We start from the raw sequence: 21,396 nt of genomic DNA on the forward strand, positions 1-21,396 counted from the left end.
CTATAGATGAACAAAAAGTATTAACAACAGCAGATAATTCACCCAAGATTTGAAAGGTGGTCAATAGCAGAGTCAAATTTTAAGCTGCTTCTATAGCTCCAATTTAAGCACTCTTTCTATGATATTACAATGGGGTAAAAGCAAAATCATTGACAAAATTCTTCAGGAGGCCATAGATTATTTTATCAGATAGTAGTAGGTTTGGAAGGGGAGGAAATTGAAAAGAAATAAATGATGGAGGGAGGGAAATGAGAAGTACAATGGACAGAGAGAAATTACTTTGATTTCTGAATTAACTTTAAACTGGGTGCTGTATGAGTTACAATATGAAGTGGGACAGAAATGGGAATTTTATCAAAGAAAAATTCAGCTCTCATTCTTTAAGTAGCACTTTAACAAATAAAATTGAGAAGTAAATTTTATAAAAAGAGAATGATCCTTAAAAGAGTCTAATACAATATCTCCATTAAATAGGAGTTGAAACTGTTATAGCACTTTTCTTCCATATATTCCGAGGCATTATCAGATGGGCCTTTTGGAAATAATAAGCCATCCTAACAACTTGAAACTGAAGATATACTATTTCCTTTTCCATCAATAAGAATACATGCCACTTTCTAAAAGTAGTACTTTCTTCGTTTTTTTGCAAAATGTAGTTTTCTCAAAAGTATGTTGTAAAAAATTGCATTTCTATATAAAATGATCTTTAGTTTGGGACACAATGGTGAAATCAGAAAAACCTGTTATTGATTAAGCTAAGGATTAAAAAGTTCACATGAGGCCTTGTCAGCTGTGCAATCTTGGGCAAATGACATAGCCTTTCTAAACCTCAATTGCTTTCTCTTCAGCTCTAAAATTCTAGGATTTTATGAGTCTGTGATCTCAAAGCCCAGAAATAATAGTTCTTTCTGTAATAATAAATTCATTTTTAGACATGGTAGATTTTTAAACTCTACAAAGTTCTTTCCTTACAACCTCTGAGACAGCAGAGAAAACTTTGTGCCTATTTTATAGTTGAGAAAATTAAGGCTGAGAAAAGTTGTGACTCCCAAGGACACATAATTTGAAATGAAGGGCTTGGTTTAGAAAGGAAATTTAAATGTAGTATTCCTTCAAAACTCGCTAAACATTTTTGGAGAAAGATCTACTGACTTCTATATCAACCCCCCCCCCAATAAGCATTATTAGAGGAATGGTAGGTGGAAATTAGAAGATAAACAAGGCAAAGTAAATGAACATGGAAAATAGAAGAATGAAGGCCAAAAATGAGGAGAAAAGATGTAGAAGAATCTGAGATGATGTGAAAGAATGAGATATTGGGGATGATGCCAGGAAAAGAATCAAGGACTTTGATCAACACAGATTTTTACTTGGTATGTCACATATGCCTAGAATATATTTCTTCCTGTTAGAATCCAGGGACCCATGAAGCTCAGCTCCTATAGAAAGCATTTCCTAATTGCCTAACCAGGGGTCCTCAAATTACGGCTGCGGGCCAGATGCAGCAGCTGAGGACGTTTATCCCCCTCACCCAGGGCTATGAAGTTTTTTATTTAAAGACCCACAAAACAAAGTTTTTGTTTTTACTATAGTCCAGCCCTCCAACAGTCTGAGGGACAGTGAACTAGCCCCCTATTTAAAAAGTTTGAGGACTTATGGAAGCTGCCCATTTCTTCTCCCTCAAAGTATTACATATATAATTATCTGTTCATTTATCTTATTCCATTACTTAGATTATATTCACTTCCCAGTAAAAACTTTTTTCTCTTATTTTATTTTATTTGGTCTCTGTATCCCCAATATCAAAAGATTTTTGGCCCTTATGTTTATTAAACTTTACTAGCCTGGAATTCATTGAAAAAAATAGCTCTGTAGAGGTCAAAATGGAATTATTGGCAGATTACAAAACATACCATTACAGATTTAGAGTTGGAAAGGGCCTTAGAGGCCTGAACCCTTCATTTTAAAGATGGGGAAACTGAGGCCTAAGCAAAGTAAAATATTAACCCCAAAGCATATTGGAGTAAATAGAAGAATAAAGATTCAAAGTCATGGCACATGATTCAAGATCAGAACTCTTTCCCCTATATCAAACCCTTCTAATAAGCACTGTTAGTGTATGGTAGGTGGGAATTAGAAGAAAAATAAGGCAAAGTAAATGAACATGAAAAAATAGAAGATTGAAGGCAAAAAATAAAGAGAATAGATATAAAAGGACATAGAATCTGGGATGATATGAAGCAAAGAGATATTGGGGATGACACCAGGATAAGAATCAAATATGGCAGTTCTAAATATTACATCCTAGATCCTAAGGAAACTGCTCTGAAAACATTTTATATTCTGCAAAGAAAGTTACCCTCAGAAACTAGTTTCTTCAGCTAAATAACTATCCTAACATCTCAATCAACAAAATTTTATTAAGCACTTACTATGTTCCAGATACAGTATTAAGTGTGAAGGATACAAAGAAAAAGCAAATACAATCCTACCTTCAAAGAACTTAGAGTCTAATAAGGGAGATAATATATAAAAATGGTGAATAGGTAAAAAGTAAAACCTTAGAGGGAATAGCACTAACAGTTATAAAGACCACAAAAGGCTTCCAGGCTTGAACAAAAGCTTAATGGAAGCCTGGGATTCTAAGAGTTCGAGAGGACTATTCATGGATAGAAAAATGCGTAGACAAGGGGAGGTAAAATAGATGTCCTGTTTCAGGAATAGCAAATTGGCCAGATTGGAAGAAGAGAGTAGAATGTAAGAAGAGTGAAAAGGTAATGTCCCAGGTAGTCATTTCAATCTGGGACACTGGACTCTCAGAGCCTGAGAAATAGCATAAGTAATTTCTTTAATTAAAAAAAAAAAAAACTACGCCATTACCCCCAGATAAAAGCAAAGCAATCGGCAAAGATATAAAAGCCACTTGCAAGCAACTTCCCTGAGGTTTCAGCAATTCTCAGCTATTATCCTGTAACCTTTACTCAATGAGTCCTTAACTGGGTCCAAGATTCCAAGTCAATTCACCAAAGGACTATGGAGGAAATGGAGAAAACCATCTGATCACATAGTTATAATCTAACATTTCTTATGAATATGAAGTTAAAATACTAAATAGATTTAAGGGATTTGATCTAGTAGACAAATGCCTAAAGAACTATGGACAGTTCACATTGTTGTACATGAAGCAACAACAAAAATTTCTAAAGAAAAAGAACAGCAAAAAAGTAAAATGGCTATCTGATGGGACTTTACAAATAGCTGAGGAAAGAAGGAAAGAAGGGAAAGGAGAAAGGGAAAGATATATCCAGATGAACGCAGAATTCTAGAAAAAAATAATGGGAAATAAGATTTTTTTTAAATGAGCAAAGAAAACAATAGAATGGGAAAGACAAGAAATCTGCAAAAAATGTGCATGATAAAGACAAAAATACTATGGTCTTAAGAGCAGAAGAAATTAAGAAGAGGTGGCAAGAATACACAAAAGAACTATATAGGAAAGATCTTAACATCTCCAATAATCACAAAAGTAGTTATTGGTTTTGAGCCAGATATTGTGGAGAATGAAATCAAATGGGTCTTAGGAAGCATTCCTAATAATAAAGCTATTGAAGATGACAAAATTCTAGTCAAACTATTTACAATCCTAATTAATAATGCTGTTAAAGTGTTGCACTCAATATGTCAGCAAATTTGGAAAACTCAATAGTGGGAACTAGATTGGAAAAAAATCAGTTTATGTCTCAAACCTAAAAATCAATGTCAAAAAATGTTCAAATTACTGAACAGTTGCAGTCATTTCACATGTCAGCAGGGTAATGCTTAAGATTATGCAAGCTAGGGATCCGCAATGTGAAATGAGAATTATTCAGATGAGCAGACTGGTTTTTTAACTGGTAAAGGAACTAGAAACCAAATTGCCAATATTTTTTGTATTATGGAAAAAACAAAGAAGTTCCCAAAAAAGAAACATCTGCTTCTACTTCATTGACTACACTAAAGCCTTCATATGGATCATAACAAAATGTGGCAAATCCTCAAAGAGATGAGAATACCAACCAGATTATCTTATTTGTCTCCTGAAGAACCTATATGTGGACCAAGAATTAGAACTGAACATGGAACCACTGATTGGTTTAATATTGGAAAAGGAGTACAATAAGACTGTATATTGTCACCTTATTTATTTAATATATATTCAGAGCACATAATGCACAATGCCAGGCTTGATACGTCAAAAGCCAGAATCAAGAATCTCAGATATGTTGGTAGTACCTTATTAAAGAGGAATTAAACCTCTTGATGAGTATAAATAGGAGAATGTAAAAACTAGGATGAGGTTTAACATAAAAAAATGATCTTGACAACTCATGGGACAACTGGTCCCATCACTTTTGGGGAAATAGAGGAAAAGAAAATGGAAGCAGTATCAGATTTTATATTGTTGGGCTCAAAGATCACTTCATTCAGCAACTGCAATCATGAAATAAAGACACTTGTCCCTTGGAAGAAAAGTCATGGCAAATATAAACAGCATGCTAAATAGCAAATGCATCATGTTACTGACAAAGGTTCATATAGTTAAAGCTCTGTTTTTTCTAGTAGCAATGCATGGCTGTGAGAATTCAATTATAAGAAAAAGTGAATGCCACAGAATCTACACTTTTGAATTGTGGAGCTGGAGAAGACTTCTGACAGTCCCTTGAACAGAAGGAGACCAAATCAATCAGTACTTAAAAAATTAATTCAAACTTTTCACTGGGAAGGTCAAATAATGAAACTGAAGCTTAAATACTTTGGCCACCTAATGAGATGAGACTTATTGGAAAAGACCTTGTTGTTGGGAAATATTGAAGGCATAAGGAAGAGGGGACAGAGACTGAGATGGATGGATAATATCCTGGAAACAATAACATGAACTTAGACAGACTTTGAAAGACAATGGAGAATAAAAGGGTCTGTCATGCTATGATCCATGACATCACAAACTCATGCATGACTAAATGACTGAAAAATGACAATAATTTGTGCTGTGAATTTGGAAAAAAATTTTCTCCAAAATAATAGCATTAGAGGTGAAAGAAATATAGTATACTGGATTGTATAAATTGAGAAAAAGACTATCTAATTTTATTTTGATTCCATCTCAAAGGGAGGCCTCCACTTGTTTATATTTTTTCAACTAGATATTCTAATAGATTAACTAGAGAGTATTTTCCCCACCAAAATTGTGTGATGAAATAAACCACAAAGATACACTCCCACCCCATCAAACTTGATTTTCAGCAATACCAAGGTTAATATACAATACAGTCCTAAGTTAAGACATTCTTCCATTCACTCATCTAATATCCTGTCCCTATTACTTATCTTCCTAAAAAAGGAAAATGAGTGTGCAGCTTCACCATTTTATAGGCTCCTTTTGCTTACCATTATAAAGCTGTGCAAAAACTTACATGTGTGTATATTTCCCTTTATTTTGAAGAATTCTTAGCCAATAACCTTGTCTCCTGATTTACTGACTTCCAATTAAATGGAGCTACATGGGAAAAATTACTTTCCAAGAGGATCTTAGAATCTCTGGGATGAGAAATTTCCCAACATGGCAAAAATCAAGCAAGAAATCAGTAAAAGTTATTTAGGGCCTACTATGTGCCAGACACTCTGCTGAGTGTTGAGAATACAAAAAGGAGCAAGAGAAATCTCTGCTCTCAAGTAGTTTACAATTAGATTTACTCTTGTCTCATAACAGCTCATTAATAATATGGGAGTATAGAGGTTAACTCAAGTTGCCTCCATATTCCACTCACTGGTGACCTGGCTCACAAGAAAAAAAAAGAAAAGAAAAAGAAAGTCCAAGTTGTAAAAAAAAAAAAAAAAAAAAAAATGTCAAAGGATTTAATATTTGATCCTGGGGATAATCAGGACCCCAAATATTTATTGAATAGGGAAGTCAGACCTGTACTTTAAAAAATTGCTTTAATAGATGAGTGAAGGATGAATTAGAATGGGGCATACTTGAGTCAAGGAAACCTGGATAGAAAGCTATTAAAGTAGTTCATTCCAGATGTGATAAGGGCCCAAAATAGAGCTGCGCCTGTCTAAATTAAGAAAAAGGGACATATGAAGGAACGTTGTTGAGAAAGAAATTAACATATTGAAGATATATTGAAGATGTTTTTTTGTGGTTGGTTAGAAAGTCTGTGTAGAATGATAATCTCTAATTAATCTAATTAATGATAGCCTCTAACTAGATGAACTTTCTAAGAAAGCCTTGTTGGCCTCAGACTCTAAATCTATAAAAGAAGAATGATAGCCTAAAAGATCTTTAACGTCCTTTTCAGCTTTAAATCCTATGATTATATCTTGAATACCTCAAAGATTCTAGGTCAATATTTAACTTAACTTTAACACTTCTGAATAAAGGCATTGGAAAGGATTAATGCCTATCCAAATCTATGAAGTAGGGAGGAAAGCATAAGTGTGCAAGAAACTTTACAACTAGTCTAAGGAAATATATTTATTCTGTCCTCCCTAGGAATCTCACCAGATATTCATGAGGTAGTTAGCCTTGATGTCGACATAATCTGCTTTCCAAGGCTCTATTGCTCCCCCAGAGCTTCAATGCAATAAAATATAATTAAGGTTCCATTAAAAAAAGGTTTTGTTGTTTTTTTTTTTTCCAAATTAACTCCAGAACCACTTACCTGACAATTTAGAGTCTTCCATCCAAAGTTTTTGTAAAGCAACAGCCTTCTCCATTGTTTCTGAAATGCTTTGGGCAAGCTCCTGAATATTTTCCAGAAAGACCAAATCACTCCCCATGCCTTGATGGTCTTGAGAACTGGGGGACCTGGAGATGCTTTAAATAAATGTTAAAAAGGGAACACATCACAAAATCGAAATTGCGAAGTGCCAAAATGTATCTCTTATTCCATTTAACTCAATTTGATAAAAGTGAATTAAGCATAGGTACAATTCAACCTATCTTTCAATCTACCCTCTGCCCTTGAACCCATCTCTGATTGAATGACTCCTCTCAGTACCTCCATTTAAGGTCCTGCAGGTCAGCCATGTTTCATTTCTCTCCAGACCTTATACTAATATTTCTCTATCATGGCCTGAAGTTTCACTCCAGAGCTAGGATTTATACATTAGAACTACCCTCCATGTCTATGACCTCTCTCTGATTAGATGGCTCCATTCAGAACCTCCACTTCAGGAAAGCATTTAGGTTACTCATGTATGTATTATTCCTCTCCAAGACCAGCCTTATCTTTTCTCTGCCATGCCCCTCCACCAGTACTTTTGTCATCCCTCCACACATGTACACATACTTATACACACAGACTCCAGGTTCTTTTTGAGTGTTTTTCTTCTTCATTAGAATGGAAATTCCTTTAGTACATGACTGTCTTTTTATTTGAATTTGTGTCTTCAGTTCTTAGCACTCTTTGGCATAAATTTATTGCTTAATAAATACTTGTTGACTGATTTCCACAGAGAAGATTTTTAAAATATTAGCAAAGATGTATAGCTTATAACCTATTCCTCCAGGGAATCAGAGATCAGTCAGAGTATGTATAAGGTATTGTGATTTGCCCTAAATTTACTACTTACCATGTGCCCTGTGGTACTCTTTTCTATTCCCTCCCATAAAACCTCCAAAATCATGTCCATCCCAGCTAGAGACCTAGCTTTCTTCTTCCTGACTTTGGTGGAGTACCTGTGTAGCATTCTGGCACCCCTATAATTCTTGCCCATTCCAAAAGCAAACCATTAAGATACAAAGATTTCAATAAGGCATCATTTCTGGTCTCACGGTGTCTATGCTCTAATCCAACTGCTGCAGAAAAATTTAGGAGTGAGAGATCAGCCTATAGCACAATTATATATGTATATTAATATATGAATAATCTGATTTCCTCAAGTGCATATTCCCTCCACAGGTGCAATATGCAACCCTTCCCAAAGGCACAGTCCCAAGACAGAAACAGCTTCTCCAGAAGAAACCTTCTCCAAGTTTCCTGTTCCCTGAAGTTTACATAAATTAACAACTATAAGATAATCATTCTGGCAGGAGTTTAAGTGATGGACTAGACACCTGGAGTTCAGTTCAATTTAGAAATGCTCACTGTGTGTGACCTTGGGTAAGTAACTTAACCCTGATTGCCCCCCACCAAAAAAAAAAGACAAACAAAAACTCTTGTTAATATTAATTACATATTAAATATTTAATAAACATATAAAGTAAATAAATAATAAAAATATTTAATTAATTAAGAATATTAAACATCCTGACTTTGAGATTAAGAGGTTAGGAGACTCCTCCTAGCTATCTCACTCCATTTTATAAGGCCTCCCCTTTTACACTAACAACTATAAGTAGCCTTTATTTAGAAACAAGAAAGAATGCAAAAGAAACAACTTTTTGGAGATTGTGCCCAAAAAGCTCCTGCTAAAAAAAGAATGAAAGAAAAGAAATTTTAAAATAGTCATCAAAGTCATCAAAGACCTGGAATGTCAATTGTTGTTTTTCTTCTCCTAAATAATGAGCTCCCCTGCTAATATTTCTCCCCTTCAGGCCAGCATTTGTAAAAGATGTTGTGTACAATTGGGGTTTTCAACCGGAATCAGGAAGCTGTAGAGTTGGAATGAGTTGGAAAAAAAAGAACAGATATTGACTCAACTCTGCATTCTTTCACCCAGAAATCCCACTGCTAGACATGTGCCCCAAGAAAGTCAAAGGAAGAAATAAGGTCCAATACATATCTTAATACTCATAGCAATCCCTCTTGTAGTAGAAAAGACTGGAAATAAAGTTTATACCCATCCATTGGTGAAACAGAAAGAAATGACTGGAGCCAAACACTAAGACTAGGACAGACATTAACATAATACAAGGAAAAGATACTAATGAAATACAAGGGTCTTCCCCAGGGGCTGCCAATCGCCCAGGGTTATAGTCCAGACTTTCCAATAGAGAAAACTGATTTTGGGATGCCACCTACTTTGGGGACCCACATCACTGAGACCTTGAGAAGGGTCAGTGGTTAAAGGCACTATGTGCTAACTATTGTCATCTTTCACTGGAGTCAGCCCAAACCATTTCCAATTCCTATTTTTCTTTTCTTTTTCTTTCTATCACACCCTCTGGAACCATTCTCTATTATTAACATCCTCCCTTTTAGCCTGGGTCCAGTCCTCTCACATTCCTTTCATCAGCTATAAAATTAAATTTCTCTTGAAGACAACATATTCTTTTTCATCTTCTCCTGGGCTAAGAGTTGCCTTCTCTCATGTACTCTTTGTACTACATACAAAGAGCCAGAGACTATTAGTATATTCTTTGTTATCCATTTCTCCTTTCAGATCTTTGAAATTCTAGCACCATTGTTCAACAACCATTTCTTTTTTTTTTTTTTAATCCATTCCTTCTTAGTTGCTATCATCTATGGACCTTTAAATCACTCCTCCTCAATAAGTTTAGAATCTGGTTCAGTATTTTCCCATATCACAATGCTTACCCTGTTTGAACATCCCTACCTCCCATTTCTTCAGTTTCATCTTTCTTCCTTGACCTGTCTCTTGTCTGCCTCAACCACACACCAGAATGGGTACCTTAGAAACCTCTCCTAACCTGACATTTTACCATAAGCGATAAAATTCTAAGTTATAGATATGACTATCCCTAGGACTTGGCATTTAAAGAGACTTTAAATATCATCTAATTTAATCCTTGTCATTTTGCAAATAAGGAAGCTAAGGATTAAAAATTAATTAAGTGATTTATCATGTATAATCTCCTTTCTTGGAATGTTCTCTTTTCTCACTCTGTATCTTAGAAATTTTAGTTTCCTCCAAGGGTCATCTCAAATGCTATCTTCAAATTTAGACTTTTCTTGTTCTTAAAAATATTTATAATCTCCCTCTTTTCCAGTTTCTCTGTGCTTACTTATCTGTGTATATATTTGTGTTCCTTGAAGAAAGGAACCATTTAGCACAATGCCTTCCACCTGTGAATTTAACTGACCTGAATTGAATTGAGCAAAGCTAGGATTCAACATAGAGCTGATGAAATTGTATACTACCTTAAAATTCTCTACTGTATTTGACTGGGTGCTATCACAACTTCCATTGACTCCCACTTGTTTATACAGAATCATAGTAAGACGATTCTCCAAAGTAGTAGAAATTTAACTCTGTAGAAAACATTGTATTTCTGTGGAAGCAAGAAGAAACAAATTTATAGAACAGAGAAGAGCTAAAGGCCAGAGCTTTGGAGTTGATATTTTTTTCCTTTAAAGGCCTTGGGCTATTGTAGCAGCCAATATTTAAAGGACAAAAGCAGTATCTACAAATCTTCTGACCTGGTGAGACTCTCACATTAAGTGAACTGCTAGAATATGAATGGACCTCTGCAAACAACTAAAACGGGCACAGGGAGTCATATCCTAGTATTCTGCATCCAGCTTTCATCATTTATCCTTGATGGCTAATGGTCCTATATCCTTTGATGATCATAGTAAAGGTATGATGAGCATTTATCTAGTCTGAGTTTTCATCACACTAAAATCTGAGATCCCTCAGGGCTAATTTATCCCCCTATTGGCAGCTAGATGGCATCATAGTGGATAGAATGTCTGGACTAAAGTCAGGAAGATTAATCTTCATGAGTTCAAATCTGTCCTCAGACACTGTGACACCCCCCCCCCCCAAGGCTGGTCACTTTACTCTATTTGTCTCAATTTCCTCATCTGGAAAATAATCTGAAGAAAGAAACAGCAAATCACTCCAATATCTTTGCCATGAAAAAAACAGGTAGGAGGTCACAAAAAGTCAGACAATTGAAAAATGATTGAACAACAATGCCCTAGCACAATTAATAATTATGGCAATGAGTGTAGAGAACTTGTTTTTAACCCCAGTTTTGACCTTTTGCATCTGAACACCACTTTAATTTACCTGACATGATATTGTAACAATAAGATAACACTGATCTCAGAAGAACAATGATTTCAAAAAAAAAAATCAAATTCTGACAAAATTTTGAATTGCTTAATACCTGCAAGGTAACCTTAATATAAAAAGCCATATAATAAACAAATTAGAGAAACATATAAAAATTACCTATCTGATATAAATAAGCAAAAAGTTCATGACAAAACAAGGAATAAAGAAATAAAGTGAGTAATTTTGGTTATATAAAATTAAAAAGATTGTACACAAAGAAATCTAATGAAGTCAAATTTGAAAACAATTAATTGGGGGGAATCTTTGCAATAGACTTCTCTGATTAAGACTTCATTTCCAAGATACATAAGAAATGTATTTCTTTTAAAAAATAATTCTTCAATCAATAAAAAGGTCTAAGGATATGAACATACAGTTCTCAGAGGAAAAAATGAAGCCTATCAATTACCATTTGGAAAGTGCTCCAAATCTGTAATAATAGAGAAAAAAAAATTAAAGCACTTCTAAAATTCTACCTCATATCTTCTGAGCTAACTCATCTGTAAACTATGAATGATAATATTTATGCTACCTACCTCACAGAATTTCTTTGAGGAGAGAATTTGGAAACTAAAATAAGGGTTAGGAATAGGAATTGATCTTATGATTTTATCAATGTAAGGAATTCCCTGATGAAAAAAAATTCCCTTTACTAAAGAAGGTCACACCTTCTCTGAAATTTAATAGTCTTGAAGAGTTACCTAGAACATTGAGGGTTAAAAGATTTGCTTGGGATCACACAGACTATATTTGTCAGGAGTGGTATTTAAGCCCAAGTTTAAGAGTTTCAGACTTAAAACCCAGGTCTTTGGGCTCTTATGACTAGCTTCCTCTCTATTATACTATGCTGTATATAAATTATGAAGTATTATATAAATAAGAGCTGCCATTAGGATTACCATCAAATAAGAGCTGTCATTATGTTTACCATCATCCTATCATCAGTAAGGTTGTCATACTTGTAACAAGAGATGATGATCTTTTCTGTTTGTTTTCTTCTGAACTTAAATGCCAAATAAAATGAGCATTTCTCTATATAGAATAGAAAAGAAAAAGACTATATATAAACAGCTTCATAATATATACTAAAAAGAAAACCAAGTTGTATATAAAAGATGCAATTTGGTTTTCTTTTTAGTATAATATGAATAAAATCAATATTTAATTTATATTATATTATTATATGTAACAAATTTTCAAAGTTGTTTTTCTTTTTCATCTGTGATTTCTTCTGGCTTTTGGTCCTCTTTGGTTAATTCTAAAATATGCTTCAATGGCTCTCTTTTTTTAGGGGGGCAGTTCTCTGTTTACCCCCTTGCTTCCACCCCCAAAAACAGGAGAAGAAGAAGAAGAAGAAGAAGAAGAAGAAGAAGAAGAAGAAGAAGAAGAAGAGAGATAAACAGAACCTTTATAGCATATTCAAATACATTGGCCATAACCTAAAATGCATATTTTATATTGCATTTTTAACTCATCTCCTTTCAACAAGGAAGTAGATATTAGTAGATATTAAAGTTTATCTTCTGCCCTCTAGTAGTGGCTAAAATAATCAGAATTCTTAAGTCTAAGGAACTTTTTCCTAGATGTTGACATGACGTGGAGGGGATACTTCTTGAGGGAGAGCATGCTTATTCCCTCATGGTCTGCAGATCATGGATTTTGTGGCCCCCAGTTTGTGTCTTCTGCTTGCCATGTGCCTTGAGAAAGTGGATGGGAAAATAGCTCTAAAGGATGTCAAGGAGTTACAAGGGGTCTTGGAAGAGGGGTAATTACAAGGAATGAGATAGCACAAACATAGAAAATCAGTAACCAATAAGGATCTCATCTTCTACAGGAAGCATTTTCCAACCCTTCTTAATGCTAGCACCTTCCGTTTCTTAATTATTTCCTATTTACAATGAATATAGTTTGTACGTGTTTGTTTATTGTCTTCCCCCATTCTATTGTGAGCTTCTTAAGTTCGGGGACTATTTTGTGCGATTTACTGGTATCCACAGTGCTAACAGTGCCTAGCACAAGATGTACAATGCATGTTTATTGAATGACTGCTTAACTGACTAAATGCAGCATTCCAAAAATCTTAGTACTACTTGAATAGTTTAGTCAACTGAAGTTCACACACTTCCCTGAACCAGCAAATGACTTGTGTTTGCAGTTCCTTGTTAGGGAGGGAGATGCAAGGAGAAAAATAAGATTCTCCACCTTCTTGGCAAATATTCCTGGTTGAGAGAAGCTATCCTCTCTCACTAGAAACTCCTTCTGGGAACATAGAGCTCCCAGGAGCCTCTTTTGGGTCCTTTCTCCCAAATAAAAATAAGGTTCATGGAAGCACTTGCCCTTTTTTAAACAGTTTAACCTCTATTTCAGAGGTTCTGTGCTTTACAAAGTTCTTTCTGGTCTATAGAAGCACTCATCCCTCTTCTAAACAAGTCATCTCAGATACACTAAAGATCTTGGACTTTGAAACCCTATTCAGCCTCTTCTATATTCATCCTAATTCATTCCTCTCCTTTAACAAGGTCTGGAGACTCAAAAGTCTTTGCCTTCAAATTTAAAAAAAAAAACTTCCAGTATGTCTCTACTCATCAATTTCCCCAAATGAGCAAGACAAGTGTCATATCTCCTTTTAAACAAAACAGATTCATCACATCATTAACCAATTATTAGTTATGTTCACTGTAAGATTATTTTTTCTACCTTAAAATCCCTGCATATTGGATTAATAAAGAGAGACCACATGGCATTGTGAAACAAGCACTGACCATGGGATCAGGAGACTTGAACTCTTACTAGCCAAATCACTGAACTTCTTTTAGTGTCTATATATCTGCAATATGGAAATGATAATTTTGACATTGCCTAAGTTATAAGAGTGACTTATGGAAAGAGTTTGGTCAACCCCAAAGTACTGTAGAAATAGGAGCTATTATAATTGTCCTTTTTAGGATAATGGCACATAGCAATGGCAGGCATGCTTACAGCTTCAACTTCAGCTTCCAGACTAGCCCCATGGCAGTTATGACCCAAAAAGGTGATATTTCAGGCACCCAGATTAATATGTTTAAACCTAATCAATCTATTCAAAGTAATGAAAAAAAAGCCACATAATTCTAATAGAGGGATGCTGAACCCTTCAAATAATCTACCCATGAAACCCACATGAAATTCTTTCAAACTGTTATAAATATAATTTCTAAAAATCTTGGTATACCTTCAGAAATTATGGATACATTGGAATAATCAAGTTTACTGAATCTCCAAAATTAACTAGTCTAAGAAGAAATAAGTCCTTTTTTTCCCTCACATTCCCCGCAATAATTCAACATGTCAGAACTCAAAATAAAAATTTTTTTAAAAATGGGTAAAGCCACAGTTTTAGTGAAGGCAAAGATTGAGTCACTCTTGGGAAAGAGTTCTCAGAATTTAAATAGATGATGGGAGAAAACAATTGATTCAATTCAATTCATCCAAAAGGGCTTAAAGATTTACAGTGAGCATTCCTCTGTGTTGGGAAAGATAGCAAGTTAGAAAAAGAAACATCCCTGCAGTCTAACACTTAATAGTCTAGTCTAGGAATATGACAAGAGATAAAAATAACTCAGCATATCCAGTTAGTTATCATGGGTAAGAGAAGCATTAAATTAGTTTTGTCTATTCTTGGACAAAGACAAAGATAAAAATGAAAGAATTAAATGCAGGAGAGTTTCTATCTAGCCCAAGATTTAGAGGTACTGTCTATGTGACTATAAAGTAAGAATACCTATTCAGGAAGCTATGATGTGAATGATTAAGAAGTGTTATTATAGAAGAGTTAACTTTGTATTATAATAATAATGTCATTTTTAGAACATGGGGAAATATAAATAATGTAACATTAAGTAATAAAAAAGTAATAGTAGGTGGAATTTATATAGTTAGGTTTGCAAAGTATTCAACAAATATTTTTATTTAATCTTCATAACAAAGCTATGAGCTAAAACATTATCTCCCTTTTACAGATGAGAATACTGAGGCTGATGTGTCTAAGGTCACACAGCTAAAAAGTATCTAAGATGAGAACTTAGGATCAGAACTTTCTCTATACCACCTAATGACACTACAGACCTAGGATCAAGTCCCAACTTTGACATTATCAATCCTTAGTGTGACCTTCGCTGGGTTATTTAATTCCTCTGAACATCAGTATCACATGAAAGATCATATCTAGGATAAGTATGACAATAAAAGAAGGTGAATTGGTATTTTGTGACAGATCTCTGGCATAAAGGAGTCTTGCCTGGAAGGACACAGGGTTCCCCTACTGACTTTTGCTTTCTACAACTGGGTTCACAGTTCCCTACTCCCTCAGATGTTGCAACTTTCAATAAGTTAAGTGCTTATCTAGGCACCCAGTTTGTATCTAAGGAAAGATGGTTGACCAGTCAGAGCCTCTGGGAAAACAACTCTTTAATGATTTCAAGTAATTAGAATGACATGAAAAAAATGGGAGTCCATTCAATGCAAAACTTTTTTGTAAGCAATGAAGAAGAGGGAGGGAGAAAGCATACACACTAACATAGAGTATAACTCAGGTAAGGACAGTGCTATATTTGAAAGCACAGAAACACCCATCCATTGAGCAGGGAGGGAAGTGCTCCAAGTGCTTCCAAAGTGCCTTTGTGAGTGTAAGGTTATTATAGGCTGATTTTTGAGGGGTCTCTTTGGAGCTGACTTATTTGAATATCAAGGATTAGGACAAAATATTATTTTGCAACTTTGTTATCAAAAACAAACTAATGGTAGGGAAAATATTATTTAACAAACCCAGCTATACCAACTTTTGAAAAACATTATTGTCAGTATTTTTCCATGAGTAAGTTCTATAAGTTCAGAGCCTTCTCTATGGGGAAACAATCATGATAGCATCAAAACCATTAGGCTTAGAATTGTAGCAATAGTTTCCTTACATAGATTCTAAAATCTATAGGTTCCCTATAAGGGGAGAGTCTCATGGTAGTCTCAGGACAACTTGGTTCAATCTCACGACTGGCTATGTAGTCGGAGTGAGAAATAACAGACATCCAGCCCAACCCCAACAAAAAAGTGAAATTATGAATTTTTTAATGAAATAGGATTCCATGAATAACTCTAGAAAGACAGAGTTCACAATCACATAGGATCCAAAAGCTTTGATGAAGTGAGTTCTATACAGTGAGGAGATCCTAGATCTAACTAAGTATCCCAGAAAAACGGTACTATTCATATTTTACTACCTTTTTAGTACTACTAGTTTCTACCATGTTTTTGAGGAAGTTTGTAAACCTTAAACAATTATAGAAATGTGAGGGTTTTTTTTTTTCAATTCAGCAAGTTTCTTATGGAGATAACAAGCTGGGTAGATCTCTTCAATTCCTTAACATGTTAAAATTTTAAATTTTTATATGGTGGCTGTCAATTAAATCCATTCATGAAAATCTAACAAGTTATCACTATAAAATAATAAGCTTAATATCATCTATATAGATACCTCCTCTACTAAGAGATTATGGCCCTTCCACACCCTCCACTTCTTAGTCACTGACTTAGTCTACTGCTTTTGGGGGATGGGGGCTTAGGGGAAAGAAGCATACTGATTAACCCTTTACTGAAATTCCTTTCTGAATATAGCTGGCATTATGATTAAGCATTATAAGATAAGAACATGCATAAAGCCTTTGCCACTTGACAGAACTTAACACGGTTTGTACTCTATTATGCTCTGTTGGTACTTGGAAACTCAGGGTCACCTTCTAGATATATTAGAAAAAGAAACTAGAAGAGAATTTTCAAAAATGGCCCAATAAATTAGGCTTGTTTCTTTATAATCATATCTGTGGCTTAAAATGACCTCTGAAAGCTGTGAACCATGAAGTGGCTTCTCCTACCTCATCTGAACATGAGAATTCCTTGCAAAACCATAGAATTATCGGATTGTAGAGATTGCTGTAATTCAAGATGATTATCCTACCTGCCTCCACCATAATGATTAATTGAATTTAAGATCCTTGCTTTTTTTTTTATTTCAAGCCTTCTTGAATTTGATCTTAGAATGAATTATAACCTAAGCATGGGAAAAGCTTTTTTTAAAAGAAAGAATCTTGAAGATATTAATTTATGTGCATGTGTGTATGTGATACCTTTAGAAAAATCCAGAGGCCAAGGGAAAAAAACATATTGTGGCAGGATTTATGTAACACATAAATGCCTCCCTTCTTTATCTCTTTTTTCTGAGTTCCCCAATCTTAGGTGTGTTACCTAATGTGCAAAATTGCTAAGGGAAAAGGAATTAAGACAGGAGGAAAAAACAAGGCAGCAAGTTAATTGGTACAAATGAAAAGGAAAATAGTAATGAGGACTACCATATAAATAGAAGTTTTTTTTTCAAATCCATGGGAGAGAAAAAATAACTGTAACATCTATAGAAATAACAGATCCCAAATAGTTTCATTAATAAAGATGTAGGTGTAAAATAGTTAAGATTAAAATTAAACCCAAAGAGAGAACAAAGATTTCTACTATAGAATCTGGAATGGAAAGAAATCCTAGAAGTCATCTAATACAAAGATTTCATTCTATATATAACCTGAATTCCAAATCCCATTGCTAGTGGTCTCTCTTCTCTTTGGAAGAGATCAATGATTTGTGCCCATTTTATAGGCAGGGTAGAGTTGGAGAGAAGAGAAATTCAGTGGCTTGACTTTCATACAATAATTCAGTCTCTTCAAGCTCTTCTTCAGTGTTTCTGCATCCATCTTCGGGTGAGAAGATGGTCAATACCAACCTTACCCCAACTTTTTTGTACCCTTCCTTGCAGGAAATAAAGTCTCCCTTGGAAAGGGGCCAAGGGAGGAGAGGCTAGAGATGTCTATTCTGTTTCCTTTCAAAACTCCCATGCTACATGTGGGAGACAATTTCATTACATATAGATAAGAAAAAATTAGATTGTAAACTTTTTGAGGATAGAACTTAGCACAGTGCCTGGTACATAGTAGTCACTTAATAAATGTTTATTGAATTAAGTCAAATTGAAATGAAATCCAGGGAAGTAAAATAACTTGTGCCCACAGATTACAAGGTACAGAGGGCGTAACAGAGCCGGAATTCTGACTCAGGAAACTGACTCCAATCCTCTTTCTATCTTGTCCCACAAATACCTGCCACATTTTTCAAATACAATAAACAATAAATGTTTCATAATTAGTCACTTTTTAAAATTTTTATGATCTTTATCAATCATGTTTCATTGTTAACTCTATAAGGACTTTTAAAATAATTGAATTTAGATTTGTAAAGAATAAACAGGATAAAAACCAAACTTCACTATTAATCCAGGCTTTTTTTTTTTAGCTAAATAATGGGGTCCTATTGAAGATATTTTCATAGACACATGATAAGGTAACAGTGGGACTTTAAAAAGAAAAAGATTAAATTGGTTTGAGTTACAGGTTGAATTAAAAACAAGAGAAACTAAAGGCAAGGGGAGGGATTTAAGATAATTTAAATTACTGCTCCAGTAGTTCATACTTCATATGCTAAAAGCCTAACTTAGGATAATGAGAGTAGAAAAGGAAATAGATTAACATGACCACTATTTTAAAGTAAGAATCAATAGGGTTTATTGAATCACATTAGTAGAAGACTAGAGAGTTTTAGAGCTGAAAGGGACTTTTTCTCCTCTGGGTCACATTCTTCCACCCTCAACCAGGACCTATGGGGCAGGATTATCCCCTCTCTCTTTGGATTTTTTCTTTTATTTTGTTTTTACTTTGAAAAACTTTTTTTTCCATTCTTTCAAGTACAATCTTGCTCTAACATTGCTTTGGAATCATCAAAGAGATGGAGACATTTTTCCAATGTTTCACCAACTACCAATGTCAAGAGTTTTTGGCATTTCTGTAAAGAATTTAGGGAAGATTTTGCACAATTACATTTGCCCTCTTCTGACCTTCATTTCAAAGATTCTTACAGCTCCTGTTCTAAGCCAATGATATCATAAAAAGGAGAAGGGTCCATGCTATGCTGAAAGCCCTCTGTAGAATAACTAGTGACTAAGTGTGTTGAACATTTTTCTTCCCTCTTTGCCTCAGAGTTGAGAAGGATGCTATCACTTTATTTTTGCACTGCTACCCCATTTAACTGTGTTGCCTATTATCCTCTAGATTAAAAAATATCCATAGCTACTATAGAGTCTCTCATTTGATATCAACTGTGGAGTGAGTGGTTGGAAAAAACTGAGCAGTTTTAGACAAAAATGGAAAACATATTCAATACTTAGTTTGAGGTGCATGGTAGAGAAGCGGCAGAGTAATGAACAGCTTGCTTTTGGAGCAATAAACTTGGGTATGCTACTCTACAATAATTTTCCTTAGCTAGCTTAGGGTGATAATCAAGTAATCAGGAAAATTCATGAGCAGAGAGAAATAAGGAATTCAATAACAAAGAAATTTACCTTAGACTCATATACAATGAATTTTGTAAGAAAGGGGTGACTATTTTATGGGTATCTTTGATTGGATATAACCCTGTGTTCCCTCTCTCAGAGGCTATAATTCAGGTCTCCTGATTCACAATCCAATGTTGTTTAATGGAATTAGATTTAGAAATTATAATCATATAAGAGATGGTTGAAATAATGGGAGTAAATAGAAAGAAAATAAGAAGATTCATTTACAAAGAGTGAAGAAAGTAGAGATCCAGCAAAGCTTACAGACGATGATATATCAGAGATGGAGGACAACAAAAATAATGCAACAGTGGGGAGCGGAAGTCCCCCAATTTTTTCTTCCTTAAAAAGAACTACTTTTCCTTTCTCTAACATTTTAAGATCAGAAGGAAGAAGTACTTAAATCCTTTAAATAAAATACCTGAAAAGAACAGACAAGAAAAAGTGACAGCCAAATATTCCTTTTAAAAAGGAATCCCAATAAGCCAGAGTAGCAAGGTACCAGTGTTCCATGGCAATAAATATGAAAAGGCTTCAAAATAGACTGGATTTTCTGATAAGTTCCACTCTATTGCTTGAGTATCCTTGTTGTAGTTAATGTCACAGAGAGATAGCCAAAGAAAAGAGATGTGATATTAATGTCAATGATCCCAAAAAAAAGACCAAGAAGAATGAGAACTGAGAAAAACCTACCAAATATTTATATTTAATGAGCAAGAGAACAGAAACTTTCAATGAGGGGTAAAGAAAAAAATTCAAGATTTAAGAAGTAGATAGTAAATTTACAGAGGTATCAGTTATCACTCAGAGAAATTCAACAGTGGAAGATAGGAGAGAAAAAAATTATGAATTGTGAAAGCATCAGTAAAGTGAAGCTTTTGTTTATCTTTACATTTGAAAATAATGAAAATGTACATATGTTAAAAAGTAGAGGGAAAAGAATATTGAAAATGCCAAAGAACAGAAATAATTGAAGGAATAAGGTCTCTGAAGTGAAAGGAAAAGTACAACAGAAAGAATGACCATTGACTAATTCACTCTCTGATACTAGTGTGGCTAATTTTCATATAAGCCAGCAGAGGATACAAAAAGTAGATTGTTGAGAATTACCTGGAAGCTACAATGAAAATGGAGGGATGATAACAGCATGAAGAGACAACTGTTCATGGTTTTAATGGTGAAATACAATAGTTTAACTTGGCAAGAATTAGAAAACTATGGCCTTCAAAAGCCAAATTTGGCCTTGCCTGCTTTTGTACTAGCCCATGAGCCACAAATGGTTTTTATTTATATATTTAGATAGACGAATAGATGATAAATAGGTAAATAAATTATATTTATGAATAATTGTGTATTTCTGTATGTATATATTATATACTTATATATTAGGTATATATGTATGTACATGTATTTATATATAGATTTAGATATGTATGTATATAAATCTAAAAATTATTCACATCTCAAAGACCATTCAAGATTTGATCTTCAGGCCAAATGATAAAGAATATTGAATGGGAAAAATTTTTTTAAAGGTTAAACTAGCAGGTGAGGTTCTCACTTTAAAATAAAACAAGCTTAAAACAACACGAAAGAAAAAATTGAATTCACAGAATCAGAGTTGGAAGGGGGAAACCTTAAAACTCACCTAGTACAACTCCATTTTAATATGGGAAAACTGAAGCTCAGAGAAGTGAAAGAACTTGCCCAGTGTCAACAACTAGGGAACAGCACACTCAATCTCTGGGGTCTTTGATTCCAAATTACACAGCTGACAAATTTGTTCATACTGCAAAACTTCAATGATTCCCTACTATTGCCTTGAGGATTAAACACAAACTCTTTACTATTTAGCATATAAGGTTCTCTTCAATAGTCTTCCAACTTATCTTTCACACTTTATTTCATTATACTCCCCTTAAAAC

At 34.3% G+C, this 21,396-nt stretch overlaps 1 protein-coding gene across 1 annotated transcript in view; it reads right to left on the reverse strand.

The window, feature by feature from the left end:
* The window catches only part of ABCA13 (ATP binding cassette subfamily A member 13), a 504,928-nt gene that overhangs the window by 446,900 nt on the left and 36,632 nt on the right, over window positions 1–21,396 (reverse strand). Inside the window, exon 4 of the mRNA XM_031957225.1 lies at window positions 6,705–6,859. Within this exon, the coding sequence (XP_031813085.1) occupies window positions 6,705–6,859 (155 nt within the window). The remainder of the gene's footprint in view (window positions 1–6,704; window positions 6,860–21,396) is intronic.

The sequence above is a fragment of the Sarcophilus harrisii genome, chromosome 1 (genome assembly GCF_902635505.1).
Source record: "Sarcophilus harrisii chromosome 1, mSarHar1.11, whole genome shotgun sequence".
In the NCBI taxonomy this organism is placed as follows: domain Eukaryota; kingdom Metazoa; phylum Chordata; class Mammalia; order Dasyuromorphia; family Dasyuridae; genus Sarcophilus; species Sarcophilus harrisii.